Raw genomic sequence first — 10517 nt, 5'->3', positions numbered from 1 at the left:
TTATTTTTATTTTGAGTTATTACAATCCGAATGCACAGGACGGGGGAACAGGAAAGAGGAAGAATGAGAGGTGAAGGGTTTTAATGAAGGAGGAATAAACTGCTTGTGGCCTTTTACATGATAACTTGTGGTAACTGGAGCTACTGGACAAACGTAGCGCCATAAAAAGCCCAAAGTGTTGCATAAAGCAGCTCCTCCTCATCCTGTTTCTTCACGTGTTTGCAGGACTGACGACTCAGCATGACACACTATTTTCCTGTAAAAAGATTATGTCACCATCCTGACCCATGCACTAGATCATTTCCTAATTCCTCGTCTTCCCCGTTTCAATCCTGCTCTTCCTGTTTGCTTGAATGTGGGTGTGTTGCTGCCCTCTGTACCTACTGAGGGTTGAACCACAGATCAGGACACCTGTCCTTTGTGTCCTTTGCTGTGTTTGTGTAACCTCGTACCTGCTGCGTGTCAGCTGTTATGGTACCTAAAGTAATCCATTGAACCTCTGACTCCATCTTAATCGCACAAATCCTTCAGTCACGTCTCCAGGTGGGCCACACCTGGACGGGTCACACGGCTGTCTCAGTGGAGACACACAGCCATTCAGCTCCATGCAGGTCCTCCCACAGCACTTTGTGTATGTTGGATTCAAACCCAAGACCTTCCTGCTGCGAGCCAACAGTGCTAACCACAGCACCACTACTTTATGCTTAATCACCCAATGTCAGCACGCCTCTGCGTTCTCTGCCGACTTCATTAAACTCACTAAAGCTGCTGTTCAGAAATCAGTCAGCTGATTCTGAGCTCGTCACCACAGGTTCATTGTTTTAACAAAACGATTTCATGATGATTTATCTGTTTATAATACTGGAGAGAACAATAACAATGTAAATCCTAATGAAAAACAGTTTCTGTCACAGTGACGCGAGCAGTAGGAGGAGGCTCTTGTATCGTTGAGCTGCAGAAGAATATAAAGACATAGACGCTCGATGGGAGCCCGAGTTAATGACACGATGCAGCTTAAATCTAATATTTGAATGTTTCACTGATCAGTGTCAAAATCCACCCACGTCTACACGAACTATTGTACTCAATGTAACAGCAAAACAACTTCTTTCACTCTTTTTTGGGACAAACTTGGATATTGTTGCTGGAGCCCTTCAGCTCCATCGATGCACAGCTTGTATCCACATTATAGGCAGGGGTGAAACCGATGGGGGGTTAAAGACTATCCAATTCAATTTTATGTATATAAATTGGTGACAGTGGGAAGGAAAAACTTTTAACAGGAAGAAACCTCTGGCACAATCAGGCTGAGGGAGGGGCGGGGCCATCTGCTGCGACCAGTTAGAGGGGTCCTAAAGACGTCGGCACACAGTTTAATGCTCCACAGACATAGTTGCTGTGGGTGGGGCGGCTGCACCCAGGTACCCTTTGTCTTCTAACCCGCCCCCATGCTGACCTCACATTTTAACATTAAGCACCATAAACCTGGTGAAAAGAGAAGGCTTTAGGCCACGCCTACAATGCAAATATGAAACAAAGAGTTAGTCCCTGCAGACCTCAGCTGCTCTTTGATATTTGATAAGCAGACATTTTTACATTAATAATAATTATAAATGAGAGAGTGAATAACAGTCGTGTCCCGATCGCTGCGTCTGTTCCCAGAGCTTCACTCGTTTCAGTTTGTGAAATATTTTAGACTGACTTTCTGTTCTTAGAGGTAGTTGAATCTTCTAGTTCTCACAGTAGTTTAGCTTTGTTGTCAGCATTTGTATCTGCTGGGTTGTTTGAATTGCCTGACACTTAAATAAAGCTTAGTGCTGTCTCGATGCTGAACAACTTTATTGTCGTGGTGCATTTGAGGAATGTGACATGTTTTTCTTGTCAGGGAACTGTTTACTTTCAAACGATTTTTGCACAGCAGCTCGCTGACACGAAGGCAGACGAGTGAATCGCGTGTGGAGGACTGTTAGATAACTCACAGCCTCACCCACAGGGACCCGCATGGACCGGGGCTGAGCAGGGCGCTTTTCCTCTGGAGGAATGTAGCTGTGTATGCCCTCAGTGCAGCCACTGAGGCCTCTTTCTAAGAGACTGACACATAATAGCTTCCTGAGGTTTGTATGATAAATGAATGAGGATTAGCCCCGCCCACTTATAGCACGCTCTGCTCTTGGAGCCTGTCTCTCGTTTTGGCCATGAAACAAGTTTTCTTAACTTTTTCGGTGTCCGGGAATTAGACACAGGCTTAAATAAAGGCTTCACTTGTATTCAGGTGTCAGGTTATGAAACCCCACAACTGGTTAGTTCTGTGCAGCAGGAGTGCAGTGATGGGCTGAGTTGGTCATAAGAGACAAATACATGACAAAAAAGACACGAATGCTTAAATGTGTTTCACTAAAGCAGCAGTTTAAAAAGCTTCCTGTGCCACTCGTCATTGTCGGCTAATAGTTCACATTTAGAGGATCGCTTCAGGAAGCTGTTTACAATTCACCGACCAGAAAGGAGCACAGGAAGCTCATCTGTAACGCTTGTGTGTGTGTGTGTGTGTGTGTGTGTGTGTGTGTGTGTGTGTGTGTGTGTGTGTGTGCGTGTGAGTCAGTCTGGCACCTCCATATGGTGAACCTTGTCCAGAGATCTCCATTCAGCCTTCAGCCACGCCTCCATGAATCCAGGGTTTTCTGCATATTTGTGTGTGTGTGTGTGTGGAGGGGGAGGTGCTTGATGCCTCCTCCTCCTCCTCCTCCCGTTGTTCCTACTTTACACACACACCCTTTTTCCTCTGTGTCTCAGTTCTGCTTTCTCACTTTCAGCTCCAGCAGCGTCTGCAGCTTCTCCCGAGTTTCCTTCCTCTTTGAGTCTCTGCTCCGTGCGTAAGTCAGGATGAGCGGCGAGGGACCGATGGGCCCGCTGCAGGCCAAGATGCTGAAGGCGAAGGAGATGAGCGACGAGGAGAAGGTGTACAGATACAATGGTGTGCTGTACTCGACCCTCCTGTCTCCCAAGGAGCATTTAAAGTGTCTGGAGAAGATGCAGGCCAGAGAGGACGACATCATGCTGGTGGCTTACCCCAAATGTGGTGAGTAATGCTGATCGAGTCAAAAAGATCTGTTAATGAGCTGAAGATGAGAGCCTTTCATTTAAAAACGCCAACATGTTTTTAGTCGTGTTTAAACTCCATCAGACGGTGTGACCTCTGACCTATGAGCTTTCTAGGTGCAATCCCTGAACTCTTCACTCTGCAGCAGCCAGACTCCCTCAAGAGTGCACGACAATGTGCAATCAATCATGAGCCGACTACTCAGAGATGATTTAAAAGGCGAGGAAAAGGTTCACACGCCGGATATTAATCAGAGCAGGCAAACAAATCCAACAGGGAAACCAGCTGTAAAACAAAGACAGAGAGGAGGTCAACTTTAGGGGCAGGGCAAAGATTACAACAGCGGGAAACACGTGAAACCAGGAAGTGACGAGTCTGAAATAAGAGCACAAAAAACAAACAGACGAGTATCAGGGAAAAACGGGGAAGCGGCCACAGTTGAAGTTCGGGACCTGCTCGGCTCATTTTTACTTCCTTATTTTGTTCTTAGACAGCTGTGCATGACTAACAGCTCAACACTGATCCTTTTCCTCAGACGAGCAAAGGGATACCCCTCTCTGTGACATCATGCAGATCTGAGAGTATAAAAGCTGTGTGAGCTTTAGTCTCACAGGGAAACACTGAGCTCAGCATTAGAAACATGTTTAATGTGAACATTCACCACCACTTCATATCAAATCTACCAGGTTACAGCAAAAGTTGAAACTTATTTTCTGTTGGAGAAACTTTTTAAAGGCCGTCAGTGGATGGTAGCTGAGTCTGCCCTCTGCTGGGACCTCTTAAAAACACTCTCCTGATGACTTCATGCTCTTGGCTGCTTATTTCAGGTCATATTGAATAAAAGGTTTTAGCTCAGTTAGTAAAATGTACATTTTTGGTCATTGAAGTGTCAGAAAGGATTATCCAATATATTCTCATTGACTAACAGCTAATGATTGACAAGCCAGTGAGCGTGCGGCTCTTTGGCTAATGCTCCACCAAAGCCAGCGTCACGCAAATATAAGCAAACAGATCTGCACAGAAACGACCAAAGAGAGCACGAAAGGGTTATAGGCCTTATATCTGTGTAATCTCTGCAATGATAGCACAACCGCACGTGTGTGTGTGCGTGTGTGTGTGTGTGCAGGTTTCAACTGGATGGTCGGGGTGATAAAGAAGATCATCACAGCGGCTACAGGCGTGAAGTCGGAAAGCAAACTCCCACCGCTGATCGAGTTTCATGGACCAGAAAATTTAAAGGTTGTGTGTGTGTGTTGTATAATGTATATGAGACACTAAAAATCAGTCATTATTATTACAGTTATTGTTAGAAGCCGGCCTCCTGTCTGCAGGTGTGCTGTACAGGTGAAAGGTTGAGCCGTGCAGAGCGCCTCTGTGTTTGCGTGACACACCTGCTCCTGTGCAAACACAGATACCATCTAACAGCGCGGGCGCGGCGACACGTCTGAAGCACTTGTGTGTGTGGTGCTTTTAGCTATATGATAAACAGGCATGGTTTAAGAAACTGGAAGGCTTTGCTCCAGGGGAGGCACATTCACTGTCTGCAGCATTCGTGTCTCTCAGTACAGTTTATAGCCGTTACCTTCTGATGAAAATAAAGATGTCATTCAAACCCAGAAACCACAGAAGTGCATTTTCCCCTCATGCATTTTTCTTTAATGTGAGCTCATTTTTACTGTTAGGCTCCACTACAGTGGCTTTGCATGATTCGCTTCAGAATAATCTGCATTTATATCGTACTGGGCCGACTGTGGGCTAAAACCCTAACCCAGATTACTAATTTAACAGTCTGAACACTGATGTTTGTAAAATATGCACTAAAATAAGACAATATTTCATCAGCTGCTGCTACTGGCCGAGCCTTGTTCATTCAATTTAACAATTAAAAAATATAAACATAAAGTAATTAGCAATTATTCGGACTCTCTCAGTTCTATGTGACCGGGAGAAGGCTGTCCGTTTTCTCATCGTTACAATTTTAAACCAAAACACATCAAATAAATTAAAGAAGCAGGGCTCGTTGTACTGGAACCCCGGAGCACACATTGATGAGGAGCTGTGTGGATGTTATTTTACAGCACAGTACTGACGAGGTCCCTGATCCACATCTGGATTCCTGTCAGGCTTCTCCTCAGCGTTCAGTCACTGAACGTCTGTGAGCTGCTTCAACATTTTATGAGATAAAAGGTTTAAATCAGACCCCGAGATGAAGATCACATCTATGTAAAAACAGAGCAAAATGTCTTTTCAGTCTTTGCTTTCTTCAGGAAGTTGGTTTGTCTGCTCCCATGTGGAAGTCATTTAATAGGCTGATTCCTACACAGTTCATGTTTAGAGTATGGAGGCCTTTTCCTCAGTTTCTTTTGACAGCACTGATTTGATCCCAGAGTCGCCTGAGGAAGAAAAACCAGTAAAACCTGTGTTTAATAACTGCAAGTTAAAAAGTACAGTTAGATCACACGTGCCTGCCTAAAGTAGAAGAACTAATATATTTGTATGAAGTCATATTAGGTGAAAGGTTGGATTCAAGCACGCCAACTTAACTGTAATCAAACAGTTTGTGTAGTGAATATTTTAAAAGAATAAATCCTGAAACTACGTTTAAACGTTTGTGTTTACAGCTTGACTGCAGCTGAAATCACTTCCAGGTGTGACGTAATCATGTGAAGCAGCTGCTTTGTTTGTTCCTGTTTGGATTCACAGCATTTTCCTCATAATTTTCCAAAACTTAAATTCGGTTTAGCTGGAAATAAATCAAAGATACTTAAAAAATAAAAAAATAAATTTGTATTTATGTAGCACCTTTCAAGACAGAATCACAAAGTGCTGCACATAAGATTATAGCAGTCAACAAAGTCAACAGAGTTCAGCATTTTTGTGGTTTGACTCTGGAAAAAGCAGCCGATTGGCTCACTGAGGAGCAGATGTGATTCCCTGAAGGTGCTTTTTCACTTCCTGTTTGAAAGAAAAGGCACATCTGGGCGTGTTGCAGCTGTTCAGTCACAAACATGCAGACAGTAATTCATCGTGAGTCGAACCCTGTAGCATTACAACCCTGACAAATTACAGCACAGGAAGCAAAATCCTTAAAAGCAAAGTCTGGAAATTCTGCAAATTTGCTTTAAGCAGACTGAATCGACCCAGAGAATGTGAAGCTGCAGACCTTTGGTACACTGGGTTCCTGAAAAGCCACACCCTGGGCCAAAGTGTTTGCACAAGCAACGCCTTCCCTGCTTTCACCACAACAAGACTCTAAGTGCATGTCACAAAATGTTGGGTAAATATGGTATGTTTTGTCCACCCTCAGAACGTGGAAGAAGCTCCTTCTCCAAGACTTCTGGGGGCTCACCTTCACCCCGACAACATTCCTGCTTCCTTCTACGAAAAGAAGACTAAGGTGAGTTTCACGAGCTCTGCAGGAGACGTTCAGCTGCATACTGCTGCCACAAGCATCTGTGTAAAACTCAAGCTCTCATTCCCACAACGAACTGCAGCTTTTCCAAATGTAACCCCAGGATTTAGATGCTTGGTTGATGACAGTGGAAACTCTGTAAGAAAAAGAACAGACCGACGCATGGACCCTGCTTTGAGGAAAAATGTGGCCAATGTTCAGAGTAGTTGTAACTGTTGTTCCCGTCTTTCTGTTCTTGTATCCTTTCTCTCCTCTCTCCAGGTCAATAAAATCTCATTTGTGTGGTTTTTCTTGCACAGATTCTGGTGGTCTTCAGAAACCCGAAAGACACAATGGTCTCCTTCTATCATTTCTCCAACAGCAACCCAGCGCTCCCATCCGCAAAGTCCTGGGACACCTTTTACTCCCAGTTCATGAGTGGAGAAGGTGAGCAAACAAACCGAGCATAATACTTATTAATGTGAGGAACGCTGGACACACTGTGGTCCAAACCTTGTCCATAAAAATACCAGCTTTTGTTTCACTCTTTGATTTGGCTTCATAATCTTGAGCCTTGCTGCACTTGTGGCCTCACAAACAGCACATAGTGCTGACTCAGCAGGGTCACGGTGGAAATGTTGGATTGGTCCAAGTGGGGCAAAGAGCTGCTGTGGCCCCACTTAGTGAGTTTGCTATGAAGCACTGCAATAAAACAGTTAGTTTAGTTGCTTATCAGGCCTGGACTGAGCACAGAGAGATGCTTGTCAGAGTATAATAAACACAGATACCATAACCTGTAAGTAAGAGATTTATAATGTCTATTAAAAGAGAAAAAGTACAGAAGAAATACTCGGTCCAAGACTGTGAGTTTCTGTGATTCTGAAATTGGATTTAAAAAGAGCAAAAATTATTTAAAATAAATTCTGACTGCAAAGAAAACTATCAACGAGTGGCACAGAAGTTACTGCCAAGAGTGTATTAAAAAAAGGCCTTGGTTAGCTTGAGACACCAGAGATTATTCCATCAGTACTTGGTTTGCTAAAATTACTCAGCTTTAGGTGTGAAAAACGATTTAGTCAAAGGAGCTTGGAAAGAAAAGCGTCTGGACTTCTTTAAGTTGCTTGAAGACGTTTCACCTCTCATCCAAGAATCTTCTTCAGTTCTAAGGTCAAATGGTGGAGAGTCCCAGATTTAAACCTAGTGGGAGTGTCCCCCCACAGAGGGACAAAAGGACCCCCTGATGATCCTCTAATCGCCTGAGCCAAGGTGTGAAAACGGGTGTGGGTCACAATCAGCCAAGGGTGAGCTCATTGTGAAACCTGGCCCCACCCTGTCGTGTGATTTCCTGAGGTCAGATGGCCCAGGATGTGAGTGGGCGACTGGGGACCATGACCCTCGTGGGGACACTCCCATAGGCCTTAAAATCTGGGACTCTCCACCAGTTGCTTTTATAACTGAAGAAGCTTCTTGGATGACGCTTTTCTTTCCGAGCTCCTCAGACTACGATGACTGAGAACCTTCACAGACATAAAAACTATTTAGTTTAGCTTTGGATGCTAAAAATATCTTGGTCAAATTTAGGCGTTAAGAATGGGTTAAGCAATAATTTGGTTACCTTTAGGTCCTAAAAATTACTTCAGAGCTTCTGAAAAAACTGTTTCTGAAGCATTAGAATGAATGAGATTATTGATTTGGAAATCAAGCCATCGTCAATACTGGGAAGAACCCTGACAATATGTTTTTGTGAAAAAATGACTTCATAGATTCAAATCGTTTTTGATTAATTCATTTGAACCTAGACCTGGAAATTACACGTCTCAAATTGAGATATTCTGATATGATATATATAATTTATTCAGATTAAAAAAATCTATAAAATTTGATTTTAAATCTGAAGACTAGAATTACAGAAGCATTTCTAACTAAGCATGGGAAAGAGTGGCTTCGATTTTGGGGGCCATCTTCTGACCTGGTGATTCATTAATTTTTTGTCATTGTTTGTGTGTAGTTCCCTGGGGGTCTTACTTTGACCACGCCTTAGGTTGGGAGAAGAAGATGGACGACCCCAATGTCATGGTCGTTACATATGAAGAGCTGAAACAGGTAAAGCTGCATTTGACATAGAACAGTTAGACACCGCAGGGGTTTGTGGTAATGTGCGGTAATGATTCTTCTGTTTCCCGTAGGACCTGAGCGAGAACATCCGTAGGATCTCCAGCTTCTACGGCTTCAGCCTGACAGAGGCTCAGGTGCAGCAGATCGCAGATGCGAGCACCTTCAAAGCCATGAAGGAAAGCTCCAGCAGCTCCCACGGCAATATGGGGAATGTCTTCTTCAGGAAAGGTGCCCAGAAAGTAGCCTAGAAAACGAGAAATGCATACTGTGATACTTAGCCAACATCTTATCAATCCTCAGGTGGAATCCAAATGCAGCTGTTTCACTTTGTGATGTTTGTGTCCCTGCAAAGGTGAGGTTGGAGACTGGAAGAACCATTTCACACCAGAGCAGAGCCGAGAGATGGACGAGGTCTTCAACAAACGTCTGGCAGGAACAAAGATAGGAGCCAAACTTAACTATCAAGCACACTGTCAGTAGGAGGAAGACACAGGAGAGCTTTGGGAAAAGGCATCTTTATGTGGGTTTACCTTTAATATTGTTAAACTTAAATTAGTGGATGAGGCTCAGTTCACAGCCAAAGACCCACTGTTAAAATCTCAAGTAAAACAAGCAGAAAAAAAGGGATAGAAAGAGGGAAAACCGATCTCATGATTCAAGCATTTTAACCCCAATATGCAAATGTAGTTTCAACCGAAGTCTGATTGTGTTGTGATTAGAACCTATTCTGCTCATTTCCAGCTCCATATTTCTATCCTTGGACTGGATAACTTTGCATTATTCACAGCACCAGTATTCAAGCAATATATGCACCACCCACTTCTCAATTTGAACATCAGATGGGGGTGGGGCTCCTGTGCCTCAGATGACCTCTTTTTGACATCATACAGATCCAAGAGTAGAAAAAACTGTCACAAACTGAGTGTTTATAGCAGTCTGCAACCGGAGCTTTTGACTGACAGGGATTATTGTATCTCATTATTTAAAACTCTGGTCAAGTTTAATATGAACATCCATCATTAGACCAGGAAATAAGGAAAACTAACTCAAACTAAAACCGCTTTTTGTTTCCTTTAAATCACATAAAGTAGATAAAGTGAGAGATGTTTGGTGTACTCCTGATGATTCAAATCAAATGAGCACACTCGTTCGAACGGCAGCTACCTGGAACCATGATGGTGCAGTTCAGGAAACACTCCTGTGGCTGATTCTGTGGCAACCAAACAATACTGTAAAACAGTCACATTTTGAGTTACATGTACATTACTACAAACAGCACATCGCTGGAAGATATCATTGCAATAAACAATAGATCTCTTTTGTCTTGACTCTGTCGGGTTTTTTATGATGAAACAATTTTAAAGTTTACTCTCGGGGGACATCTGAATGTTTTGAGGAAGTTGGATGACTTTAATCTTAAATCTCAAAAGTTTAGCTTTTCAATCTTAATTTAAGGTACAGTCAGTACTTTTTCTGGCTATTTTGTCTTTTTTTTAAAAGCATACTGTATCCATAAATGTCCATGGAACAGTGTGTAATTAAATTATCCAACAAACTGTTCATTTTTGTATTTCCTGATCTTTTGCTAAGTGATGATATTATTCAAATATGTTCAAATGTAATTTGTATGAAAAGTATTTCTTAAACAAACTGTAGTAGAAATATACAGCCAGCTGTGGCTGGTAAGGGATAAAATCTGATGGTAATGTTTTTTATCTATGGCTGACAAAACCCTGTTTGTCCTATAACAGCCACCATAGCTGGAATAATACACTTAAATTGGGAGAAGTAAGAAAACAGAATTCAGCTGATTGCAACCTGCAATCTACTGACATCTAGTGGTGAAAAATTCTACATACTGAACCTTTAAGCTGTTTGTTTAATGTTGTGTTGAAAGTAACTGCTGTTACAAAG

General features: G+C 42.8%; 1 protein-coding gene across 1 annotated transcript; it reads left to right on the top strand.

Moving 5' to 3' along the window:
• Nucleotides 1–2790: 2790 nt before the first annotated feature.
• Nucleotides 2791–9931, top strand: sult6b1 (sulfotransferase family, cytosolic, 6b, member 1). Its single transcript, XM_026191023.1, has 7 exons — nucleotides 2791–3076; nucleotides 4224–4336; nucleotides 6405–6494; nucleotides 6809–6935; nucleotides 8497–8591; nucleotides 8675–8831; nucleotides 8956–9931. Exons 1-7 carry the CDS (start codon nucleotides 2881–2883, stop codon nucleotides 9081–9083), a joined length of 906 nt encoding a protein of 301 aa, XP_026046808.1. The 5' UTR covers nucleotides 2791–2880; the 3' UTR covers nucleotides 9084–9931.
• Nucleotides 9932–10517: the final 586 nt, after the last annotated feature.

Source organism: Astatotilapia calliptera, chromosome 13, assembly GCF_900246225.1.
Source record: "Astatotilapia calliptera chromosome 13, fAstCal1.2, whole genome shotgun sequence".
Taxonomy (NCBI): domain Eukaryota; kingdom Metazoa; phylum Chordata; class Actinopteri; order Cichliformes; family Cichlidae; genus Astatotilapia; species Astatotilapia calliptera.
This window is presented reverse-complemented; position numbering and strand designations above follow the sequence as displayed.

Excerpts from the sequence above, each read along its gene's own strand:
- sult6b1 (XM_026191023.1), top strand. The coding sequence starts at position 2,881 with ATGAGCGGCGAGGGACCGATGGGCCCGCTGCAGGCCAAGATGCTGAAG. Across the intron at positions 4,337-6,404 it reads ATGGACCAGAAAATTTAAAG|AACGTGGAAGAAGCTCCTTC; the intron begins GTTGTGTGTGTG and ends GTCCACCCTCAG. Across the intron at positions 8,832-8,955 it reads GAATGTCTTCTTCAGGAAAG|GTGAGGTTGGAGACTGGAAG; the intron begins GTGCCCAGAAAG and ends GTCCCTGCAAAG.